This window comes from Antedon mediterranea, chromosome 11 (assembly GCF_964355755.1).
Source record: "Antedon mediterranea chromosome 11, ecAntMedi1.1, whole genome shotgun sequence".
NCBI lineage: Eukaryota > Metazoa > Echinodermata > Crinoidea > Comatulida > Antedonidae > Antedon > Antedon mediterranea.
The window spans coordinates 3,740,007-3,767,579 of NC_092680.1; the positions used below are offsets into that span (position 1 = coordinate 3,740,007).

Sequence of the window (27,573 nt, forward strand, 5' to 3'; positions counted from 1 at the left end):
TATGACATGTGGTAAAAATAAAAATTTGCGGTTCGCATTCGATATAAAAAGTAGAGGGCGACATAACAGGACTGACTCTTCGAAAAAAATTGTTAGGCTTAATTTTAGGTTTAAATGATTTAAAGTAATAAGTACATCCGGTAAATTATATTATAAGATTGCTAATTATTGCCTATTATTACTGCTTTAATCTACGGCTAGCCTAGGCCTAGCTAGTAGGCAGTAGAAGTAGCCTAATAAAGTAATACTAATTAATAGGCTAGGCCTAGCCTAGCTACTAGGCTAGGCCTATAGTTTAGGCCTAGCCTAGTAGGCTAGATAGCCTAGCTTGGCCTAGCTGGGCTCCCAACAGTGCAGATCCTACATACAGTAGATAAAGTAAGCCTTATTTAGACCTTGGCTGAGGCCTACTGGGCCCCAGCCAGGTAGCATAGCCCTACCTAGAAAAGTTATATTAATTATTATGAAAAAATAGTATTAGTAGGCCTAATACAATTGATTTTTTTTAATTTAATATTACAGACTGAAGATTATAGAGAGTACAAGAAATCAAATCACACTTTATATTAAAATTGTGTTATCATGAACTGAAGATGGAGAAAAATGTAGAGGAAATTGAAGTGGAAAGTGCAATATTACTAAAGAAGAAAGAAGCTGACGGTCACTTGCAAAAAATAAAAGATCTTGAAGATGAACTGCTAAAAGAAAGAGAACTTCGAAACGAGTCGGAAACATGTAACAGCGAACTTAAATCCAAGGTACTAAAAGTTTACAGTATGGATATATATTTCCATCATAATTTCACAACATTTGTATTCTTTTTTATGTATAAAGCGAATTATCAAATTCATTGTGAAGCACTTTGATAAAAAGCGCTATAATTAATAAGCAATTATTGAATTTTATACTCCCTTGCATTCTCAATATAAACTGTTTATCATAATGAGAATAGAGTAAGTTATAATAGCAATGAATTTGTTTAGATTTTAGAGCTGCAAAACGAGATTTCAATTTGGAAGAAGGATGAAAGGAACAATGTAGATGTGGCAACACAAACAGTGGAGGATGAGGGAACAATATCAGAGCAGCAGGTACTTTATCATCATACAATAGATAATAAAATAAAATATTATCAATTCTCTTCTTCTTTCTGTCTACTTAGGGGATCATGCCAACATTATTAAGTTTAGTAAATATAATGTTTACAGTACCGAAATATTGATTTTGTGTAGAAGTTTATGAGGCAGTCATTCCAATGAACAGTGTGTGTGATTATTTGAATGAATGAATTATTTCTAAAAAACAGTACTAAATAATACCATAAAACAGGTTAAAGAATAATGCAGTACAATCATTTTGACAGGAACTCAATTCATCAATAATAATTAAAATACATTGCTACAGTACTAATTGATTAATACACTGTAAAATCATTTAATACATCTATTTTAGGTAGAGCCTACATCAATAGCAGATAGTATTCGTGATGCGGCTGAATCAGCTATGACAAACTCTGGCTTTGTCTATGATGAAACTTCAGGACTGTACTATGACTATACATCTGGATATTACTATAACCCTGTAAGCATCAGCAACATTTGTCAACAATCAATATTTGATTATATGATAAAGCCTTGTCTACACTATCAAACTTTATGTAACAACAAAATGTGATGTGCCCATATATGGACATGGTGATGTCATATCACTACTATATTTAAGCATATCACTACCATATTTGGGCACATCACACTGGACAGAGGTATGTTGCATCATCAAAATATCAAATCAAAATATGGTAGTGATATGACATCATCATGTCCATATATGGGTACATCATAAAGTTTGATAGTGTAGACAGAGCTTAACATGCACTTGTATTTCCACTGAGGTGTGCCATTATTATAGCCCACTTAAATTTGGAATGTCATCAAGATACAAACAGTACACCTACAGCACATGTGTAGTTTTCAAAAGGTTTTTTTTTAGTATTGTATATTCAGGAATAGCCGCTCCATAGTCTCTTTGCTTTTCTTCCTTATATCTTATTCTTATTAACTCAAAATTATTTTTACTAACAAACATTACTATTTGTATGCCTAGTGTGTAAACATTATTGACATAATTTCATAAACATCTTCATGTCGTACAACTACTCGTAACATTTTTCTCAACTTTCTATCATCTAAAAGTCGTAGTTAGTCATGCCTCGGGTCACATTCTATGGTCACCGTACAGGTAGGCTACTACATTAGTACTTCTATGAATGGATGACTAGCCGGTGACAATAACGCTAGTTGGTCATACCCAGTACCGTTTTGATTTTACGATCATTCGGGAAACCACCTCACGACGTTTATAAGAAATTTTAATTATTTTTGTATTCTTGTTTTGTTAACAGGAAAATCATCTATACTATGATACTAATACCGGGACTTATTATTACTTCAATGAAAGTACCAGTTCATATGAGTTCCACTCACAAGTTGAGATTCCTGAAGAAAGTCAACGGAACACAGTTGAGTATAATATGCATTACGACAGAAAACAAGATAACAGAAGTAGAGAAAAACGTGTGAAGGAAAAGTACCGCCATACTCCTGAGGTTTGTGAATATAAGAAACCATAGTATCACTCTATTTAGTGGTCATTATGTCTGTAATTACAATCATTCTAATTAAAGTTAACGAGGCATTTGTATCTGTTTATCCATTTAATTAGGTTACCTTTCTTCTTCATGAATACAGAATCTATCTTTGTGATTTCATAGTAATTTTATAATGCATTATTGTATGGTTATGAAATAAACTTTATAAGTGTGCAATTGTTATGCATACGCAATGAAAATACACGTCATTGCTTTGTATGATTACCCCTTTGTATATATGATACTTATTGTATTTCAATGTGTACCTGATACCTGAGTATATTGGCCTACATTGTTTAAAAAAAAGGTTACATTACAGGATGGGGTTACAGTCAAATCTGCCAATACTGGAAACCCTCCAAAATAAGACATTTTTAGGTTACAAATAGTAAAAAAATATGTTTAACATTAAAATTACACTTAGAAAACCATAATTTCTTACAAACGATACATACTGTATTAGGCCAGTCCAAATGTGTCCACTAAAAAAAATAACGCATAAGTAGCAATTGGAATTCTCAACAAATATCTATATTTTTATTTATATAAAGGGCATAAAATGAAAAATACATTTTCACTTGTATATTTTTTTCTTACAGATGGACAGTTTAACATCCAGGGTGTCAAACATGCACCTTGGGCCCAGATACAGTTCAGACGTCTCAACGAAAAAAAGATTTATAGGTGAGCACGAAGATCTTTCATTCACACGCACCTTATTCTATTTTTCAGAGAGAAAATCTAAAAACTGAAAATCGAAAAAGAAAAGATCGTCAATTGAGAAGTGAAACACCTGATCGTAGTAAAAATAAAAGAGAAGATAAACGTGAAAAACGTTATAAGGAAGAAAAGAAGTGTGATAGAAGTATAAGCAATAGAAGAAAAGAGAAAAGACACAAAAGGGACAGATATGATGAATCTTATTCAAGGTCAGATAAAGATCGAAGATGTAAACATAAAAAACATCACAAAAAGAAGAAGAGAAAAGATAAAAATGATAGTAGACGTTTAGAGGGAAAAAATCCTGAACAAGATGAAGTAGAAGAAACTAAAGTGAAAAAGCGAACGGAAAATGAAAAATATGAAATGAGTGAAAAGGAAAAGATTGAAAAAGGTGACAAGATTGAAAAAGATGACAAGAATAAAAAAGGAGAGAAAAAAGAAGCGAATATTGCTGTTATAAGTCCGGATGAGTCTGACGTTGAGGAAGGGGAGATAGAAGAAGTTGAGGAGAACATGGACGATGTGGAAGAAGGAGAAGTAGAAGAAGGAGAAATTGCATCTAGTTCTTCTAGTAAGAGCGTGTCTGAAATCAGTTCCCTGTCGGATATCTCAAGTGATTCAATGTCTGATGTATCGGATGAAGAAATGGATGAAGAAATGGAAGAAAGAGAAGAAGTGATGGAAAAAGAAGTGGAGCAAGGTTTGTGATATTCATTGTATGAATGTTGTTTATTATTATTAATTTTTATTTTGTCATAATAATATCAACAATAATCACAAAAGGATGCATTTCTATATTGTACTATGACTCTCCCCAATCAAAAAAAAGTGTCTGTGTGCACATATAAATGTGAATAGAGTACAGAAATTGATTTAAATCTGATTTTTATAATGCAGATTTTAAAAAGTATCAGAACTTTTTAATCTTGTGAAGGATTGTTGTTGCATCTTCAATTATTAACAAAATATCATGTTATTTTTTGTAGTAAATCGGCGTGAATACCCACCATGTATACGAATGATTGTGACCAAGTCTGAGAGCTTACAACCTGGTAGCTTGTTTATAATAACATGCATGGGAGGCAGTATTGGAAGGTATGTATAATATCACATTAATTATTTTTTAATTTATGATTGCAATTTATGACTACAAACAGTGGCATAACAGCTACAAGTGCTCACTGGCTAAATCCAGGGACCCCTGGAGCTTATGGAGGCCCATGAGCAGTGCGCAGAGGAGAAAACAGGTATTAAAATATGCCGAAAAGGCTAAAAACACCCGAGGCCTCAAGCATTGAAACTTGGAGGGTCACTTAGGTTTCCAAAACCAGGAGCCTCAGGCCTCTACGTTACGCGACTGACAAAATGTACCAAGAAACATCACACACATATATGTTACTATATTAATTTCCCCCCCCCCCTCCCCCTAAAAAAAAAAACAATACTTAAAAATAAAAATTGAAGAAACAAATAATAATTCATACTGAAATTTATTCAAAAAGCATCGTTGTTATTATATTTTATCAAAACGTAAGATTTGATTATTTCAGAGAAGGTGAACATACAGTGCTTATACCTGAAATAGGAATTAGCAAAAATCATGCAGAGATCTTCTACTGTCAAAACTCATGGCAGTATTATATCAGAGACTTAGGGAGTCAAAATGGCACACTTATCAATGCAAAACCTATAGGCGAGGTAAGAATTTCTATTTGAATAATTACATTTTTTTGCAATGCATGTTTTCTGTCTGTAGCTGACTAGAAGGGATGACCTTTTCTTAAAGTGCCCTTTTCAAATGCAAGACCAGCTGCAAAAATAATTATAAATGTTCTTAACTAGCCTAACTTATGACGATTTTTACCTCTTTTTGTGGAAAAATAGTGCCCTTTTTTGAAAAAAAAACATATCTGTCAAAATTCTGGCTACATGCTTAGTTTTTAAAAGGTATTTTATTTAGTGAGAACTTTTATTTATAGTCAAGGAGTGAGAGTGAAGCACAAATTCTGTCACATAAGGATTACCTGACCATTGGTGGTACGATGCTTCGACTACACATACACCCTGGAGCAGAAACTTGTGATGATTGTGAGCCAGGGCAAGTGCAGGCACTGCTGGCCCAAACACAACCAAAAGGTAAAGCTCTGTCTAACCCTATCAAACTTTATGTGACAAACTAATGTGATGTGCCCATATATGGACATGATGATGTCATACCACTACCATATTTGGCCATATCACTACCATATTTAGGAACACTTTTTTGTCAAACTAGTTTGATAGTGCAGACAGAGCTTATGATGTAACTTACAACTGCAAATAATTATTTAATTGGCTGGGTTCACAAAGGGCAAACTAGTTTATCAAGGTGTATGGCCTAACATCTGCAAAGTATTTTTTTGCAGTTTGCAAAAGTGTGTCAACTTGCCAAAAACTGTTATATTATTTTTTCCCTTTGTGTGTTTTTTTTTGTGAAACTTTTTTCATTAAATTCTACAGGTCCCCTAATACTATCGAATGACAAAGAGCAGCAAAGGCGGAAAGGTCTTAAGCAGATGAAGAAGAAATATGGTCTTACTAGAGAAACCTACGTTGAAACCAACTCATCGACTGCTAATCCAGCATACACTGATAGATCAGACATCCGCCGCAAGACGGTTGGCAGTGACAACCCACACCAGAAAGACGACCTACCTGCATCTGTTGACAGGTAAGTGTGTTGTCGATCATTCCATATATGGTAGTCAATCATTCCATATATGGTAGTCAATCATTCCCTATATGGTAGTCAACACTCACGACACTTTCTGCAAATAGAAATGGTATTATTAACATTGTTTTTAGTATTTGCATACAACTTCTCTTTTTTGTACATGATTGTGGATATTGAGATTAAATACTGTAAACCTTTTACAAGTCTGGACTATACGTGTTGCTCAATCCATATTTTATGACCAAGATAGAAATAGAACCATATTAAAGCTCTGTCTACACTATCAAACTATATGTGACAAAAAAAAATGTGATATGGACATGATGTTGTCATATCACTACCATATTTAAGCATATCACTACCATATTTGGGCACATCACACTTTTTTTGTCAAATTAGTTCGATAGTGTAGACAGAGCTTTGGTGGCATATGTAACTAATGTTCATGTGGTGCAGTTATTTGATTTTAAATTCACACATTGCAGGGAAATTGCATCAGATAACGTTGGAAGGAAAATGATGGAGAAGATGGGATGGAAATCTGGAGAAACCCTGGGCAAGGATAACACCGGTATTAAAGAACCTGTAAGTTTGTCTGTTAAGCGATTCCTCATTATATTCAAATCTGATTATGATTTAATGACCCTATTGGTTCATCCATATCATTTAGATGCATGGCCATGTTTGATAGTGTATGGGTATGTTACGTAGAGGGTTTTTTAAGCATCTAGTCATTGGAGCTTGTTTCCCACTAGAGATGCAATGCAAGGACATATTATTTAATGTCAAGCGACAGTTTGAATTATCCATCGCTTGTGATTGGTTAAATGTTGCGTTCTTATGTATATGTATGGGAACCAAGCATTATACTACTAGATACTGGTCATAATGTCCGACGACTATACCTATTATTTAACATGCTCTGACTTTTATATTATTACAGATTAATGTACTGTCTAATAACAAACGTGCTGGGTTAGGTGGCCAGGCGCGAAGAACGATAAGTGATCTCGCACTAGGAAACTTGCAGTCAGAGAAATGGGAAAGAGCAAGAGCCAGATATAATGCATTAGAGGAACCTGCACCAAAACCAATATCAATGAAAATAACACAACCAAAAAAGATGGGGATGATGTGGACTAGTGGGGGCATCATTAAATCAGAGCCTAAAATAAAAATAGAAAATATATTTGGCAGTGATGATGATGATGAAAAAGAGGAAGAAGACAAATCAATGAAAATAACTCAACCAAAAAAGATGGGGATGATGTGGACTAGTGGGGGCGTCATTAAATCAGAGCCTAAAATAAAAAAAGAAAATATATTTGGCAGTGATGATGAGGAAGAGGAAGAAGACAAATCAATGAAAATAACACAACCAAAAAAGATGGGGATGATGTGGACTAGTGGGGGTGTCATTAAATCAGAGCCTAAAATAAAAATAGAAAATATATCTGACAGTGATGATGATGAGGAAGACAAATCTACTGTTAAATAAAAAAGTTATTCGTTTTTATTGATATGTTGGAGAACAGATGTTTTAATTTGTTATTTAATATCATAATATAAAATTTTAGTATTATTTCATTCAAATTTATTTGAAACAGTCCAAGAGAAAAAATACCAAGCATACATTTACAAATTGGCAAAACATAAGGAAATCGCTTCTTCATGGGTGAAGTACTTAATGGGTGGAGTACTTAATGGGTGGAGTACTTAATGGGTGGGGTACTTAATGGGTGGAGTACTTCATGGGTGGAGTACTTCATGGGTGGAGTACTTCATGGATGGAGTAGGTTTTAACAGAGGAGAGTGGCTACTAGATTAGAGGAATGTACGATAAATATTGAAATTAGCCATTAATGTATATTTGGAATATTAACTGTAATCTTATAGTATGTTCTCAATATAAACAGATAAATAATGGAAAAGTCAAGCGCTCAGGAACGAAAGTTAAATACTGTACTGTAATTCAGAGAAGAACACGACATAATAATTTAATATTTCAGCCCATATTGAAGATACAGATGTAAACAAACTTGTATTTTTTAGGAAACGTTTTTTAAAAACTTCTGCTTAAATATTTTATTTGACAGAACAACTGTTGTAATATATCAACTACATCAACTGTATATTATTCACAAAGTAATAAATAAAAAACAATTACAAAGTGGTTTAATTGCTGTACATATTTTCATTTATTTAACATATTGTACAAGTTTATGTGGTGAAATGTCTATTAATGTTTCTATATTCAAACAAATAACTTAAAATTCAAACATGATATTACTGATCACTTAATAAAGATAGTGCCATATAATAGTTGAAGAACATGAAATAATTTTTATCGTTAAAAAAAAATGTGCTGAATAATCAAAATCAATTCACAACATGCATCCCTGAAATATATTCCACTCCCATCACTTTTATTTAATAATAATAAACTTAATAATATCATTTTAATAAAACATAGACAAAATTAATTATCTGTACAAGAAAATAAACATATAGAATATTAGGTATTACATTTATATAGAGTTTAGATGTACTAAAACTATGGATTATCCTCTATATACGAGCTATAGTCAGTTTAAACAAAACATTAAAAAAAATGTATCTGGAACATAGAATCAACATTAGACGTTCCGTTAAAGCTCCCTATTGGATGCAACTAAAAGACGTAGGCACAATGCAAATGAGTTGACCAATCAAATGACAGTTTGTATGATCCATTGCGTAATAATTGGCCAAACTTGCAGCGCGCTTACGTCTTGCATTGCATGGGAAGCTTTTTTAGAGTGAAGATAAAACATGGATTCCTTGTAATTGCGCAATTCTGCCCCCACATATACATTTTATTATTTATTTTTTACAGCATATAAAATCAGCATTTTATTATTTACTGTCATAACTTTAGTTCATTATTACCATAAAATATGTAATAAAACTTAGCTTGATACTGTCAACATACTATACTAACAACAATTTAAGGATTAATAAGAGGAAGGGTCATGGGTCATATTGGGAGAGATCTCTCGGAGATTGAGAACGTATTCTTCGAAGCATGAGTGTCTACTTTTTCTTTTGTGAAGGAAAATCTGAGAAAGAAAATCCAGTAAATGACTGTATGATAGCTTTAGAAATTCCATAAATAATTTGCACTATCTAAGAAACCCCAACAGTATAAGCATTCCTCTAATTTTGTTTGTGGCTTTTGAAACAACAGTATGAAACAATGAATACTGGAGCTGTAGATTAGTGGTTAACATGCTTGCCTTCCAATCCAAAGGTCCAGGGTTCAATCCTGACTTAGCTCTTAACTCTTTCAACTCCAAATCCTCAAATGAGACTTAGTTTATAAGCATGACAAATTATAAAATAGTTTATCCATCCTATAATTGGCGAGTTACTCGATGTTGGATGCGTATGAAATAAAACAAATTTAAAATGGGAGAGCCATAATCCTACAAACAATTAATATTTATTAAATTTAAAACCGGCTTACATCTACATATATAATTTACCTATTATGTTCAACATAATGGATTAACATAATTAAAATTACATTATATTTAACAACATACAACATTCAATATACTTTTGTATTAACAAATGAAAATCAAGCAATGAGACTCTTATATTCAAATGTTACTTTTTTAGTTTTAAGCCGTTTAAGCGACATCAAATACAATAATAGTGGCGTTAAAGAACTATTAAAATCAACCATAAGGGCCAATTTACAGAGACAAGCGGTAACGGTACGCAGAAAACCACGTTGCTTGTACCATGTAGAATATTATCTATCCTGAGCGGAAACCTCCTGTCCACTCTGTGTTGTATGTAAATGGATGGCCATACAGAGTAACATAGATTCTATATTTATATTACCGTTCGTCTGTGTAAACTTACCTTAAAGATGCAAATATAACAAAAGATTAACAAAGACTGTTAAGAATTTTAGGGGTTAGGGTTAAATTTGTTAGAAATTTAAAAAAAGAAGACCCTTGACAATCACAATATCTGATCTGTACTAGGCAACAAAATGTTAAAATGAAATTGTTTATATCAAATATTAAAATGAAACAAATGTAAAGGAACTCTTCTCATTAAAAAAGAAATAAAAAGAATTCCCATCAATATTTTTATTAATTACAAATTATTTTATACAATTACATAATTTTATATTGCCCTATTAATTAATTTTTTTTAGTAAAAACACTCAAATTTGAATATTAATCCATAAATGTAAAATAACAATATTTCTATTGTGATAGCATTGCAGTTCATAGGTTAATATAACAGAACACTCACTCAAGCGGAACACTTTCCCGAGAAATTAATAAAGAGACTCCCTAAGGATAGTGTTAAACTCTGTCTACACTATCAATCTAGTTTGACAACAAATTTGTGACCAAATATGGTAGCAATATGCCCAAATATGGTAGCAATATGCCCAAATATGGTAGTGATATGACATCATGTCCTTATATAGGCATATCACATTTTGTTGTCACATAGTTTGATAGTGTAGACAAGGCTTAAAAGTAATGTATGTTTTAACACTACAGTCCTATTATAAAGTACAACTTTGTTTGTCCCCTGAATGTGTCCCCTTAATAGGGGTTCAACTGTACAACTGATTAACATTTGTTTTTAATAATAATATAAACCACCTCTACAAACTTATATAAAAATATTTGTACCTGTATAAATACATAATATGATATTCATAAAGTGTTATGACATTGTTCTGTTATGATACACCTAAAACTCTAAAATCTACACTATCAGACTTTATGTGACAAAAAAATGTGATGTGCCAATATATGGACAAGATGATGTCATATTACTATCAAATCACACGTTTTTTTTGTCAAACTAGTTTGATAGTGTAGACAGAGCTTTAGTTTAGTCTTGGCATCACCTTCCAAAACTAGAATTAATTACTTTAAAATTTAGTATTCTGTAAAAGTTATCGTAAAATTGGCAACTCCAGACTACTTTAAATGCATTTTAAAACGACATGACTACATATGATAACAAGGAGGTGATAGAGTAATGCCATCTTATTATGCTTACAAACCAGAGAGCTTCCACAAATATATTAATATCAGAATTTAGTGTGGTCATGTTGATAAGCTATCACATCTAATGTTGGTTTGTAATGCTCTGTTCCATCTTGCTCTGTAATTGAACATTTCTTACTACCAATATCATGGGACGTATTTGGACACTCAAACCATAGTCCTCTGGGTATGTAGAAATACACCATTGCCACCACTATAGTTATAATAAGCACCCACCACAAATAGTATATTATTTTTGTTTCGGTCAATAAAATACATAGCCTATGAAAATACGAGAACATTATTGGTCGAAATATTATATTATTAAGGCCAAGGGATCATCAAATATTGATTGGTTGAATTTCTATGGTCATTTTTCGCTGAGTTAAGCAATGGTAGTTAGTTAGGCCCTGCCTGCAGAATAAAAATGTTGGCTATTTAATATAACAGATAGTGCCTTTCGGTGTTATTTGATGTTATTTTGATATCAAAAGCAATTATATTTTTCTTGAGGGAAGAATAACTTCTTGTGAAGACATTTCATATCATTCACATATCTGTATATTATTTTTACCTTAATAACCTTTGACCTTTGATAGTGGCAGGTCGCAATTTCAGATTCTCAACTAAGCATTGCATTTTTTCATACCTGTTTGCTCAACAACTACGAAAAAGATCATCAAAAATATCTGTAAAATCCATGTCGGAGGACGGAGCCTGCATAGCCTCTGTCCCCCAGGTTCTTTGTCAATCGAGAGAAATGATGTCTTGGTTGAAGAGACTACTACTCGAAGAAGAACGTCCATGATCTGGCATTGGAGGATTCTGATATATGTTTGAATGCTACGGAAATAAAAACATTAAAACATAGCTTAAGCAAAAAGTAATAGGGTCGTAGCCAGCATGAGACAGAGCTCACCTCATCTGCAATTTTTATATTTTATATTAATACTATTTAAAGCATCTTTGCCTCGTCTGTTTTTAAACTTTCTCTATGGCCTTGAATGGCGATAGTATCGGTTTTTAGGTTTAGGAGGAGATATAACACATTTTAGGTTAAGTGTATGTACTGAAAATGAAATGTACTCACTGTATACAGCATTGACATAAGATCTATATCTGTAAAAAAAGTAATAACAAAATTATATTTTGAAAATATTTGGAGTCGTTCTATGGATGGGTGTTCCTCTGTTCTTTAACAAGAGAACCAAATAATTTATTATCAAAGTCCAAGTGTTTGGTAAAAATTAAAAAAACTGAAATATCAACATACTTGGATAGTCAGGCATGTGCGTCATTGGTAGCGGTGGAATATTCATATATTCGTTATAGCTTGGAAGGTGAAGGTGCGGGCTCGAACTTTGCGTATTTAACGAGATACTTGAAGTATTGGACCCAAAAGGTGGCATCGGTGTCGGTATGATTTCAGGACTTCTGTAAAAAAAAAAATTAAATTAAAAAAGTTATTCATTTATATTCATTAAAAAATAGCATAATTAATTTACGATTCAATTTAAGTTTTAAATACATTGAAAGAGATTTCAGGATTCTGTAAAAAAAAATATTTTAAATTAAAAGTAATTTATTTATATTAATTAAAAAAAATATTGTGTTATATAGCGTAATTAATTTACAATTCAATTTAGTTTATCTAAATTGAAAATATTTCTTAAAAAAAATAAAAAAGAGAAGGAAAAAAATTGGAATCAAGAGGATTTGAACCTGGTACCTTCAGACTGGAAGGCAACGATGTTAACCGTGAGCTAAAATGCCATACAACTCATCCCTATATCATAGTAGTACTATTATTAGTAACAACTTAAAAATATTTCAAACAAATAGTTCCCTAGAGCATTGTTTTGTAAATACTGAATTACAATGTAATAATTGTTTAAAATTACCTATTTAGCAAGCATTCATATTCTTTTTATATTATATCAAAATAATTCCATGGGGTCCATGCAACTATTAAAGCACAGATATAGCTAAGAATGTGCTTTTAATTTGTGAACTATATGATGGTTGCTTGTTGAAGGACTTTATCCGGCCACAAGTCACAAGTAACATTTTATAATTTACTTAATTAATTTGTTTAATGATGGAGATGGCACTAACATTTTAACAAATTATTCATGGAAACATTTGGAATTGAATGTCATAATAAAAGCCTGGTTCCCACAACTTTCCTTTCTTTTTGGGTATAATTTTGTGATTTCAAATTCAGATAACACTCAGGAAAACTATATCAACATTTATTTTGTGATTATTTCTACTTTTCTCTCGCACATAAAATTACATAAGTAATTGATGGAATAAATTGTGAATTATTGAGTCAAATAATCTATGATTGACGATGACTGATTGCAAATAAGAAGCCAAAATAAAGCAATGTTTAAGAGTTTTTTTGCCTTAATACACTATTTAATATGAAAACAAATAAAAAACATGCTGTGCAGATTAACAGTAACAATATTAGTGAGTTGGATCCACATTTTAAAATATAAAAAAATCATTTTAAAGAAGAGTCCTAAATTAAGACTTTCTGCAACCAAACACTAACAACACCTAAATACTTAAAAGGGCATTCAGTCTAAAGCCTGTCTACACTATTAAACTTGAAGTGCCCATATATAGACATGATGGTGTATATCCATGGAGTAAAGAATAAGAGGAGGCACAACTCGGCCTAGCTATCCAGTTAATCCAATTAGTATCACGCTGTGCGGTAGTGCTTAAGCATAGGGTAATAAACTTCCCATAACGATCCTTTGAAGAACATCCTGTTTACCCGTGCAGCTCGCTGCAGAGTCGGCTCTGATTACGTAACACCCTAATTAAGGAAGAAGCCAGGCATGACATCGGTGACAAAAAAAGTAAACAGAGGCTGCGCAGTAGTTTCTAATACATCATAGTGAAGCATGACCTTTGTGCAGTTGTTCATTGTTCTTTGAGCTTTTTTCTCGAAAAAACCGTTTAAAAATCGAGTAAATTTTCACGGAGATATCGCAGTTTTTATACCAGCTAACAAATTAATCATATTTTTTATCAAGCCATAGACGTATCATTTGGTAAATCGAAATTTTACCGTTTAAGCAACTTTTTAATTTACGAACCCTAGTGCATTTTGTAGCATATTAAAGACTTCAACTTATTTTAAAATCACATTTTAGTGCGCGCAAATGCGCGCATGAAAAAAATTATATAATTTGTTCTCATGAATATTCAAAAATATACGTATAGTAGAATTCCAACGACACAATTTCTTATTTTTATTACTGTATATGACATTTAATTTATGTTTCAGTCTATATTATGACTGTTTAGCAAAACTAACATTCTTCTATTTTAGTCTCATATTGTATAATTAAATTATTTATGATATTAATATCATAAAATATATGATTTTTACGATCACATACTTAGAGTTCAGTGAACTTGTAGGACTTAAATTATATATCGTTTAACGATTTGTGGCTACACATAGGCCTAGTAGTTCGTAATATATTATTATTTAATAAATAGCCTAAATAAGGATAATATTTAATCCCATAATGATGGACATATTCAGTGCATACCGTAACCGGTAGGCCTAATAGGTTCAGGCATAGGCGCGCCTATAGTAACAATAAACAATATCAATAATAATAATAGGTTTTTTTTTATGTAGGTCTATATTAATATATTAATAATTGTAATAACGTTAGAAAACAAATAGTAGTAATATTTTATTAAAGAAGAAATTAATCAATTAGTTTTAGTTTTCGGTTGGTCGTTATTATAATATTATATAATATGGTATAAAATGGTACGGTACTACGAGAATATTCGTTTAGTATCAACCCGTAACAACAACTACAAATGATATGTGTTGGTTAAAAATTCAATTACAAATATAGTCTATGCTCTTTTGTAATTATAAGCCATTGTTTAAAAGGATTATGTACAGTTCGGTACATAGCGGTTAATCGTAAAATTAAAAAATCGGACATACAAACAATAGATCGCCAACATTATTCGTACCCTTTTGCTGTATTGCGTACGTCGATCACGACTGATGCGGCTGTAAACTTCGCCTGGAAAGTAACTAGTACAGTACACATTCTGGTCCCTGGATGGAACATGATATCACACGTAAACCGCAATGGAGCAGGTCCAATGTTAAACAATTCGTACAAAGGGGAACCGCCAGACAAGTGCGTACCTATTCATTGTTTATTAGATCGCTGGCAATAATGCATGCAAAGTGCAATAGCTCTCCGCTCCACCAAGCAACGTACAGTACTAAAAAAAATGGAACGTCGCGGTTTTTCTAGGCGCTGAAGTTATACGAAGTGAACGCGAATGATTTTTACTGTATATTATATTCCCCGACGAAAAGTACTCGCGTTTCCCAGACGGGGAAGAGGGGGGGGGGGGGAGACGACGAGGGGATACAGCCCCCGTAACCCCCCGCTGGCACCACCACTGGTCCTTATTAAACCCATTTATTCATCATGATTCATGATAAGTTGTCTGGAGAAATTACCAACATTTAGTACACAGTAAACCATATAAATATAATTCCTTTATTGGTGCCGTATAAAACTCGTATTATTAATTTATTAATAAAAGATATCCAGTAGAATATATATATAGCGCTGCTTTTTAATAAAAATTAATAAACAAGGTCGGAATACAAGTTCAGTGGGACAGCCAGTCGACAAATCGTGTCAAATTTCGACTCGGAGAGGGCGCCCTACTTTTCTAATTTAGTTCAAAATTGCTAAATTTTAGGGTGTTGGAAAAACACAATATTTGTAAATTTAGCTGATTATCGGAAAAATATTGTTAGTGAAATAAATTCATAAATGGTTTTAATATATTGTCATGTAAAATTAAATGTATTTGAACAAAACGATAATCTGTAATTTAACGGCAAAATCAACCAATGTCTTTTTTCCGAAATTGTACCCTAGAAAATCGTTAAAATAAAATATTTAGAAAAATTGAACAGTCCTGAATTTAAAATCCCTGTTAGAAAAATTAATAATCTACAGAATACGATATTAAGATACAAAATTCGGTGGTTGGGATGCAGCTCCGACTATTCAAACTAAAGGTACCACTATTTGTTCCATCGAAAACTAGCGAAACCGCCATTTTGTAAACACATCGTCATCGTGTTTATGAATTTATTTATAGCGAACGATATACGCGATGTTTATAATTGTCCGCGTATAAGAATTCATATAAATAAATACATTCCAATACAACGTATATTATTACTTGTTTATTTATCACAGTATACATTTTAGTTGAGGAATATTTATCATAACTATTATAATAGCTTTTATACGAGTCCGAGGCCTAGCCCTATTAGCGAGCGATTGTTCCAGGGGCGGAAAGTCACTTAGTGACGTTGTGATCGAGCGCGTCGGGCCTAGCTAATATTAATAATATGACCTGAAATAAGCGGCTAACAAGAACTGTTATATACTTGCTTACAATTGTTTTGTTATTGATGAACAAACAAGCAATTAGATTGAATAACAAATTATTTATTCATTTTTTTTGGGTAAAAACATGTACAAACTAGTACTGTATAATATAAATTAATAGTAATATTAAAATACAGTATTAATAAAATATAAAATAGGCCTAACATACAATAAATATTCAATTTTTAAGGTCTACCACATGACAATAACATAATTTACAGAGTATAGTGTAGTAGGTTTGCATTCAACATAAATATTTGTATTGTAATTCATCTAAATCCTCTGCAACATACATATATTTGTAATTCAACATTTTGTTTTAAATAATTAAATTATAGTTTGGGTATGACAATGTCGGTAGGTACCGGTGTCATCTTTTTATCCACTTCACTCTCAGTTTGAAGTCACAAAGACAAAGAACTCTGCATCATCAACGATTCCTGAAAATAAATATTTAAAAAAAAATGTTAATGTCAAATGGAAGCTGTATTTTATTAATTAATTATTACAGTATTTGCTATTATTATTTATATAATCTAGGCCTACTAGTAACCTAGCTAGGCATCTATATTGAGCCTAATAAATCAAATAATAAATGAAAAATTAAATAATAATATTAATACTGATTGAAAAAAAGTATTTTTTTGGGGGGATCAGATCACCAGGCTAGGCCGGCCAGGACCAATGATACTCGTAATCAGTACAACTTAACGACTATCGGATCAGCATCAACACAGTACAACACACGTCTCGCTATCGCCTATACTGACACACGTGTCTCGCGTTGCCGAAACCACGCTCACAGCTAGAAAATGTACCTACCTTTCGAGGCCTGAGAATACACCAACAAATTTTGAACAGGATAGAAATATATCATACTCGATTAAACTAATATTATTCTTGATAAAACAATTGATTATAATCTTTTTAATTTGTTGGGATGCACCTCCGACTATTCAGAAAATGGACAACAAAACAGTAGTCAAATCGTACCACATTTATAAATTTCACGAGTCCCGACTTCAGTCGCCGAATGTATTGTATTAGCTTCGGTTTCTTTGAAGGAAACCGATTGGTTATTCAATTATACTTATTAGGAAATGATTTTACCATAATAGGTAATGTTGGGCGGTTCTTAAATATTCATGAGAGCTTAAAATAAAACAGCACTTATTTGCTAGGCGACGAAAAATCGTGGTTTCAGTTTTCAACGATAGGTGGCGCTTCAAAATCGTCAATGCGGAAGTAAGTCGATTTTACACGATTTAACGGTCAAAACGCGAAGTGGCTTTCCCACTGCAAGTTCAGTAGGTCTACAAACAGTATATAGTACACCTTTCACGCTTGAACGCACATCGCCTAGCAAGAGTATTGTGACGTCCTAATACGCATGTGTACTAACACCAAAATTGACCGCGGGCAGTAAACATTGTACTCTTTGCTAATTGGGTTACGTAACGGCAGTGTTTAGCACCTCCTTAAATACTCATTACAAGCATAGCCTTAAGCAAGCGGTAAACACGATGAACTATTCAAGTTGTGTCTCCTCTTATTCTTTACTCCATGGTATATCACTACCATATTTGGGCACATCACACTTTTTGACAAGCTAGTTTGATAGTTTAGACAGAGCTTAAGGTTGGAGTCCAATGGTGATGTCCCCTCAAGTGTGGAAGCTGCCTGGGGTGGAGGCTGCCTGGGGTGGAGGCTGCCTGGGGTGGAGGCTGCCTGGGGTGGCCCAAAGGTGGAGTTAGTCTACCTGTCCAAGGGTCATTAATATTGGAAAAGATGACACATGTAAAAATAACATTTTATACACTTACAACCCAAAGAAATTAAAAGTTAAGACAATATAATATGAAATTTGTTGTCATGTATGTCATATCCTGTCATATCTACAAATGTAAATTAATATACTCATTTTAAAATCTATGCTTTCTTGTAACATAAATGAATACAGCAGAACCAATGTTATGGGGACACCTTAAAGACCCAACAAATAAATTGGTTTAGTGTTGTTAAAACATTATTGCCCCTAATTTGTTTCACAGGAAAGTGTCCCCTTACTATAGGAGTGTCCCTTCAAGTGTTCTCTTGATATGAGTAATCCCTTAAATGTGAGTGTCCTCTTACTAGGGTTCCCTCTTAATAAGGATATTCCCAAATAGGTCTTCTAATGTATTTAGAATAAAATAATATTTGAGTAGTAAACAAATACAATTTTGAAATTATTAATTTATAGCGACATGCAAATGATACAATCATGGATGCAACAAGCATGAAGAACCAAGAAACAAAAGGCAAATTATAAGTTGTTTCAAGCGCAATTACAATGCAATGACCACAGTAGAACCTCTATAAAGGGGACAATTTTTGGAAAACACAATAAAGTGCTCTTTAATTGGGTGTCATTGAATTGGGTTTGCAGTAGTATTAAAACATTTCCACAAAATGATTACACAGGCTGCCTAATATTGGTGTGCGCTTAATATTGGCGTGCGCTTAATATATGTGTCCGCATAATATTGGTGTCCGCTTAATATAGGTGTCCGCTTAATATAGGTGTCCGCATAATATAGGTGTCCGCTTAATATAGGTGTCTGCATAATATAGGTGTCCTCTGAATAAGAGTTCTACTGTATTATAGATTATATTGCAAATATTGAAATGGTCTTTAAAAAATTATTCTGTGATTTATCTATTAAGCAGTACACATTTAAATTGTGTATGTCAATATCATGCATTAGTATAGAACTGAAAAATAATATAATTATTAATAAATATATTTCCCTAATTGACACATAATGAATGAAATGAGGTGGGGGAATCCCCTTCAAGTTACTGTACTCATTTTGTAAATAACATTTAAGGTTGTAACTTGTACAGAGCAGTGGGAAACCCCCTTTACAATCGTATAATTTAAAGTATATGACAATGTATAAATCTTTTTATAAATATTTTCTTCCCTCTATTTTACATTCACAAACAGAAATGTTTTTGACATCTTCAACACTATTCTACAATTTTGTAACAAATAAATGAATATACATATATAAATATGTTTTATAATAAACATTAACACAAACGTTTTTTACAAAACATTTCTTTAAAATAGCTTTCCAATATATTGTTAAGAAGGATAATTATAATGTGGGTAGCATGGGTAGTTGTTACCATTAGGATACCAATGGTATCTTTGTACCATGGGTGGAGGGGTTACGTTGTAATACTGCTGTTGTGGGTGGTTGGCATTATATTGCGGTTGCATGTAGTAATTGTTAGGATAGCTTGGACCATCATAGTATTCTGTGCGCTGTCGTTTGGCACATGATTCTGTCATATGTGACCCAATGTTATTGGTTCTTACGAGTGGTTTTATAGCTGCTGTGTTAGATAACTTAGTACTTTCAGTTTCCTGTGTTTTATCAACAAGTACTATGTTGTTATTTTTACTTTTTTCTGTGTAACTCTTTTCTGTGTAACTCTTTTCTGTGTAACTCTTTTCTCTGTTATTCTTTTCTCTGTTATTCTTTTCTGTGTTACTTTTTTCTGTGTTGCTTTTTTCTGTGTTGCTTTTTTCTGTGCAACTCTTTTCTGTGTAACTCTTTTCTGTGTTATTCTTTTCTGTGTTACAATTTTCTGTATTATTGTTCACAGGATTTGGTTTCACTGGTGTATTATTTGTATGTTCTGTTGTCTTTTTTAAATGTGTGCTTTGTTCTGTATCTGTGTTCTCTGTATCACTTTTACAGGGCGATACGGAGCGGGATTTTCTTTTACGTGTTTGATCAGCTGGGGATAAAGATGAGGTTAAAATTCTTTCAAAATCTTCAAAGTCCATGTCAGGTGTTAGTGGATCAGATGGTGGAGGTACTGAATCATCAACAATAGTGTAATCTGAATCAGAGTTCTTATCACTAGCTTGTTCTGGTGAGGTAGGATTGGAAGAGCTTGTTAAGCTTATAACTACTGGTGAAACGCACCCTTTGTTAGATGAAAAGTCCAGTTTTGTAGGCTCTACAGGTATAGCGCTGTCTTCGTCATCGTCTGATTCCTCATCTGAGCTTATTGTTAGGTCAACATACTCCACCTCTGTCTTACTAAAAGGTTTGAAAGAATTTGCTGAAAAGACAAATTATAAATAAATAAATTATCCATATCACTATAAGCATTTTTGTTAAGTATCAATATAAGAGGGGAGGTGGGGGAGGGGGAGTAGTAGTAAAATAGGGGAGACCCATTTGGCAAGCATGATTTATTATTACTAATCATTTATGGCCCTTGCAAAAACTAAACATATAAAACATTGAACATTAGTGATATGGTAAATAAAGGTCAATTTACACCGACGAGAGGTAACGGTAAGCTAGGCCCAAAAAATAAAGGAGAACAAAACTAAAATAATGTAAATGTCTGCATTAAGGATCTTTCACACCTGTTCTGGCACGGTTCTGGTCTGGCACCGGCAAATCAAATCAGATGTTTCGTTTTTGAGACGCTTCACATGGCTTAAGTCAATCAATATGTGCGTAGTTGCATGAAAATGAAACATTGGCGTTATCTTTGATTTGGAATCGTGCCGGATATTGACCATAACCGTGCCGAAAAAAGTGTGAAAGTCCCTTAAACCGAAACCCTGCATATCATGTAATGTACTGTATAGCCCAACATTTTGCACGCCATTAATTTTCATGGCTTTCGCGATGAGAAAACAATCGAAGAAATAGCAAAAATAGTGAAATTCCCAACAATGTTTTTACTTCATCTGACTGTAAGCCTAGATAGAATAGTGTTTAAGTATATACAGTTGTTAATGCACACATGGTATAAATAGAATGTCACTGGTTGAAGGTACACACCTAATTGGTGACAGTGGCTTAGGCTGCTTTTGTGCTTTCCTGGCAGCTAGTGACTATGTGGAGGTACACACCTGATTGGTGACAGTGGCTTAGGCTGCTTTTGTGCTTTCCTGGCAGCTAGTGACTATGTGGAGGTACACACCTGATTGGTGACAGTGGCTTAGGCTGCTTTTGTGCTTTCCTGGCAGCTAGTCACTATGTGGAGGTACACACCTAATTGGTGACAGTGGCTTAGGCTGCTTTTGTGCTTTCCTGGCAGCTAGTCACTATGTGGAGGTACACACCTAATTGGTGACAGTGGCTTAGGCTGCTTTTGTGCTTTCCTGGCAGCTAGTGACTATGTGGAGGTACACACCTGATTGGTGACAGTGGCTTAGGCTGCTTTTGTGCTTTCCTGGCAGCTAGTGACTATGTGGAGGTACACACCTAATTGGTGACAGTGGCTTAGGCTGCTTTTGTGCTTTCCTGGCAGCTAGTCACTATGTGGAGGTACACACCTGATTGGTGACAGTGGCTTAGGCTGCTTTTGTGCTTTCCTGGCAGCTAGTAACTATGTGGAGGTACACACCTGATTGGTGACCGTGGCTTAGGCTGCTTTTGTGCTTTCCTGGCAGCTAGTGACTATGTGGAGGTACACACCTAATTGGTGACAGTGGCTTAGGCTGCTTTTGTGCTTTCCTGGCAGCTAGTGACTATGTGGAGGTACACACCTAATTGGTGACAGTGGCTTAGGCTGCTTTTGTGCTTTCCTGGCAGCTAGTCACTATGTGGAGGTACACACCTGATTGGTGACAGTGGCTTAGGCTGCTTTTGTGCTTTCCTGGCAGCTAGTGACTATGTGGAGGTACACACCTAATTGGTGACAGTGGCTTAGGCTGCTTTTGTGCTTTCCTGGCAGCTAGTGACTATGTGGAGGTACACACCTGATTGGTGACAGTGGCTTAGGCTGCTTTTGTGCTTTCCTGGCAGCTAGTGACTATGTGGAGGTACACACCTGATTGGTGACAGTGGCTTAGGCTGCTTTTGTGCTTTCCTGGCAGCTAGTCACTATGCACTATGTGGAGGTACACACCTGATTGGTGACAGTGGCTTAGGCTGCTTTTGTGCTTTCCTGGCAGCTAGTGACTATGTGGAGGTACACACCTGATTGGTGACAGTGGCTTAGGCTGCTTTTGTGCTTTCCTGGCAGCTAGTCACTATGCACTATGTGGAGGTACACACCTGATTGGTGACAGTGGCTTAGGCTGCTTTTGTGCTTTCCTGGCAGCTAGTGACTATGTGGAGGTACACACCTAATTGGTGACAGTGGCTTAGGCTGCTTTTGTGCTTTCCTGGCAGCTAGTGACTATGATTTTATATTTTCTTTTGCGCTGTGGTTGTTTAATTTGTTGATCTGTATTGTATTTTGTAAAATGTATCTTTTGCCTAAATAAATAATAATAATAATAATAATAATAACTCACTATTTGTACTATCATTACTGGATGTTGAGCTGGCTTTTACGCTTTCTTGTGTGCTTTCCACATTAGTGACTTTGGTTGCTGAACCCAATACCACCGTCTCCTCCTTGTTGTTGTTGACTGGTTTCCATCTACCATCTTGTAAGAAATGTATCTCATTGGTATCGGGTGATGACTGAATAATCTCTTGGAATAGCCTACAAAAAAAATGAATCAATACATAGTAAAATTCGTCTTGGATTTAGTAGTTTAAACTTTTACTTATATGATTGTGGTTTAGCTGCTTCTCCCATTTTGTTTTAAGGTAGTACTGGTTCTGAGGACCCATTTCACTTTTGTATTCTTTGCCTTTTATTCTTTATTCCGACATACACTACTCACCAGTGTTGATGAAATTGTTAAATATTTACTTGATCAAGACTCTACTCTTACTTCAATCAATCAATCAAAATCTTACTTATTAACTTACAATCAACTTTTATGTACCGTAATATTTTTGTTTTTATTAACTACTCTTTAAAATAAGCAAAATATCATTTTATTAAACTGTTCAGAAATGTATAGTCGATTCTAAAAGATTTTTTATATAGATTTTCGTTGTTATATATTTCCAAGTTTTGTTGCTAAGCTCATATTTGCTATATGTTGCAGAAGCTGCTTGAGATGAGACTAAGGCTGTACCTTGTGAAGAGCCTTTGAGCGAAATATTGAATAAAAACTAATTTTTTTTAAATAGCCTACAAAAACAAATCCAAACAAATTAATAGGAGGCCTACATTTTAAATGAATAAAAGGTAAACTTACCCATCAAGAACAAGGAGATTAAACGGTGCTTTCTTATCACATACAGGACAGATCCATGTGGCTTTCCTGAAATTATAAAATAAGTATCAATAAACGTCAATATATACCTGTCAATCAATCAATCTGAATCCTCAGAAGGTGTAGTGTGCTACATATAGCCCTACTTTTAACCAACACATACTTAATATTCTAACTCTTAAGGCTGAGGGCTACAATGTAAATTGTCTCGGAGCTCAGGGTACATTACTCATGAATAATGAGCCTTTAAGCAAAGGACTGAGGTTGAGTTACATTACAGCAATTTTGAATTTGTTTCAAAATTGCACAAACTGAGATGGTTTAAAGTTGCATGGAGACTCGACTACACACTAAATTTACAGTGTGAATTCATATTATACTTTATGATGATCAGTCAATTCTCTGCACTGCATTTCAGTATAATAGTATTATTAAAGTGTCACATACAGTATGTATTATGTGGCACCTGTAAGTTAATGTTTGTCAGGTAAGGATTTTTGCCTAGATACTGGGATCACATGTGAAAGACATGTTATTCTGTATCAAGGAATTTGGATATGATACTATACACTATACTGAGAATCAGAATCTATTTTCGAAAATTCAATGTCCTTACTTTTCGTTCATCATGAGGTAGAGGGCGGCATCAAAACACTGCAAATGCGTACACGTACTTGCTCGACAGGGAATCTGCATACGCATTTTACCGAGTGGGCATAGTAACGACACTCTTAAACTTGTGGTTGCTATTTCACTATCTGCGTCATGAGATAACTTCTCTTTAACTGTAAAGCAAAACCAAACATAATTATCCTTACAAAATAAAAAAAAATGTTACTGTTGAGTAAGCGACTACTGAATTGACTACTACCGTATATTCTCTTCTATAGTATAATCCCACCCCTTAAAACATGAAATTGGGCTGACTTTGGGGTGTGGGACTATACCCAGGGAAACCATGGTTCATGACAAAAATGACTGTTGAAGCATTTCTTGAAAAACTCATTTGAACTGGCTAGAGAGTGGCCTACATCCAGACCAAAAGTCAATACTGGGACTATACCCGGGGATATGCCTGTTGGTGAAATAAGACATAAAGTAGGGGGTGGGATTAAACCTGTATATTAAATTTTTCTATTTTGAGGTTAATGGATTCAAATTAAGCCGATTCTTGCCACGTTTTAAGAATCACCAATTCACCTTTAATAAATTTATACTGTTGAAAATAAAAATCAATATTAGAATATTTTACAATTGTATAATCTATGCTACTGTATACCTTGACATACTTTCTTTATAAATAAACCCATTAATAATAATTACTACATTTTTTTTCTAGTTAATACAGTACTACTCAAATTATCAAATTTTATACATGCAATTTTCTTGTAGATTCAATTTGTAATTTTTTCCAAAAACAGTTTGTAATCACTTGTTTGTTTTGTTGGCCGTCCTCATGATTGGGATCAGGACAAAATTGACCGTTTGCGAAGGAAGACCAACAATTTATGTGCTTGATATGATATATTTATTTTTGTATTATTTCAATAAAAATAATAGACAAATCTTTAACTCAAGGTGGAATGTTTTAAAATGAAGTGCAGACAACCAAAGTTTTTTTTTATAGAATGGTTATATATCCGAAATGATTATTTTAAATGTTTGCATTGTGTCCACCTACACCAATAATTAAGCATACAAATAAATATTTATTATGCAGATAAAGGTTAACAAACATGATTTATATGAAAGTCATTTTTTTTTCTCATAACAATTTCATTTCATTTTCATTTATTCTTTATTTGTTACAAAATAAATATACAGTCTAGATATAATAAAACAATATTTTATACCAAAAAAAATACCAGGAAGGCTCGTGACTGGTATGTACTCTCTAAAGAATATGTTTCTAGATTTCATCCACTGCTGAGCCATTGTAATTACACATGAACAAACTATTAATTTATGAAACATTTGATCTTATAATTCTTTGAGAAAATTCATAAATCGATAGATTTCCTGATATTTTCCATTAGGCTAAGCCAACAAACATTGTTGATGCATTATTATGGCATGATATTGATAAACCTTGGAAGTATCAGGGACGTGCAAAGAAATAACACAACTTTGACATAACTTGTTATAATATTAAAATCATATTGGCAATATTGGTCAATAAGCAGATAGAAATATGTAAACGAAAACAGTAATTCACCTTTTACATTAGTAAAGTAGTTCATATCTACTCACAAACACATTATAACAAATATACTGCCGCTGCTATGCCACAGTGTTAAAGTGAATAAACCCATTGCAATTAGTAAATGAGATAAATTCATGGCTAAAGCTCTGTCTACACTATCAAACTAAATGTGATGGGCCCATATATGGACATGATGATGTCATATCACTACCATATTTGGGATTTATAACAACCATATTTGGGTACATCAGATAGTGTAAACAGAGCTTAATTATACACTGTAGTATCAATAAAAAAAAGTAATATTAACATTTCAAGCAAATTGAAAATAATAATGAGGTATGTTGACAGACACAATGATGTACAGAGTAGTAACCATGTGAATATAACATTAATGTTTTTAATATCTTGTGAAAAATACTATAAAAAATTATGAATTAAATTGTTCGACACACTGTTTATGTGCAGATATTTATTATTTTCAAGAAATTAATTCTATTTACAATGTTTTTATTAATTTGGATATTGGGCCTCATGAAAAATATACATATTTGAAAGTATTTCATAAAGTTTTGGAGGAGTTCACTGTAATTTTAGAGGTGCAAAAAAGTTATGTCGAAATTGCTGAGGGCTAAAGACTAAAGAAAAGAAAGGAGACTTAGGCTGCTGTTTTCTTGAAGAAAAAAACAATTTTTTTTTTATATTTTCAAAAATATTTCTTTGTGATTTTGCATCAGGACTGTTTTAGAATAAATAAATGATATTACATGCTTTGTTGTGTGATAATAAACCACTGCACATGATATTTTAGAGTCTGCAGTTGAAATAGGTCATTGAATATTATGTATTCATGTCTATTCACATGTCATTAAGGTCTAGTATGCATTCACTGAAAAAGGAATATGTCATATTTACAGTATTTTTAAATAAACCACCCTGAATTTGTAACTACATTTAATATTTTTCATCTAGAAATAGAAATTGAAAACTGCATGATTAGGTTAATTAATCAATTAATATTAATAATCCTTATGAAAAAAAAATATGTAACTAAATTTAATATTTTTCCATCTAGCAACAGAAATTGAAAATTCGTTTTAATAATCCTTTTTTAAGATTTTAAAATAAAAAAAATGCAAATTAATTTTTACGATAAATTGGATTCATTTATTGTATTGGGTATATTTTGAAAGAATGTTGCAACATCAAGTTCTATACAGAACGAAAGACAACAATTCTTTATACATATATTATTTTAAAATATATTATTTTAAAACAAATAAATAGTCATTATATCCAACAGATTTATCACGGATTCTTTTTTCTTTCCTTTTAGAGCATTGTTAATAAACAAATATGTTTATTTATACTACAGTACTGATAGTTGTTTTCAATTATCAGTTGTTGTATTCATTATAAACAAAACTGAAACTTCTGGTATAAAATGTAGCTAAAAATAATAATATTTTGTAAACAAATTTCAACTCTGAACATTCAAATTGTTATTACTGGTATCAGGGACAAGACATTCTGAATTATGAAATATGTACTCTTGACATTGTAATGTCATAACATTAGAAACTTTGTATATATAAATATATTA

At 33.0% G+C, this 27,573-nt stretch overlaps 3 protein-coding genes across 3 annotated transcripts in view; 1 reads left to right on the plus strand and 2 right to left on the minus strand.

Annotated features, from left to right (window-relative positions):
• Positions 1-54: 54 nt before the first annotated feature.
• On the plus strand, positions 55-8,122 carry LOC140062214 (uncharacterized). The gene is made up of 12 exons (XM_072108318.1): positions 55-140; positions 523-758; positions 984-1,091; positions 1,453-1,581; positions 2,402-2,605; positions 3,380-4,070; positions 4,357-4,465; positions 4,921-5,068; positions 5,350-5,506; positions 5,870-6,080; positions 6,569-6,668; positions 7,027-8,122. The coding sequence occupies exons 2-12, from the start codon at positions 594-596 to the stop codon at positions 7,579-7,581; spliced, it is 2,577 nt and encodes an 858-aa protein (XP_071964419.1). The 5' UTR covers positions 55-140; positions 523-593; the 3' UTR covers positions 7,582-8,122.
• Positions 8,123-8,283: 161 nt separating this feature from the next.
• Positions 8,284-27,573, minus strand: part of LOC140062215 (E3 SUMO-protein ligase PIAS2-like) — a 32,192-nt gene continuing 12,902 nt past the window's right edge. The window contains exons 7-13 of the mRNA XM_072108319.1: positions 24,384-24,552; positions 23,750-23,815; positions 22,949-23,142; positions 20,610-20,748; positions 12,423-12,583; positions 12,240-12,268; positions 8,284-11,992 (exon numbers count right to left, since the gene is read on the minus strand). Coding sequence (XP_071964420.1) covers positions 11,897-11,992; positions 12,240-12,268; positions 12,423-12,583; positions 20,610-20,748; positions 22,949-23,142; positions 23,750-23,815; positions 24,384-24,552 — 854 coding nt within the window. The 3' untranslated portion in view covers positions 8,284-11,896. The remainder of the gene's footprint in view (positions 11,993-12,239; positions 12,269-12,422; positions 12,584-20,609; positions 20,749-22,948; positions 23,143-23,749; positions 23,816-24,383; positions 24,553-27,573) is intronic.
• Positions 16,666-20,599, minus strand: LOC140062216 (uncharacterized). Its single transcript, XM_072108320.1, has 2 exons — positions 17,449-20,599; positions 16,666-17,066 (listed from the first exon to the last, which is right to left on the minus strand). The coding sequence occupies exon 1, from the start codon at positions 20,465-20,467 to the stop codon at positions 19,757-19,759; it is 711 nt and encodes a 236-aa protein (XP_071964421.1). The 5' UTR covers positions 20,468-20,599; the 3' UTR covers positions 16,666-17,066; positions 17,449-19,756.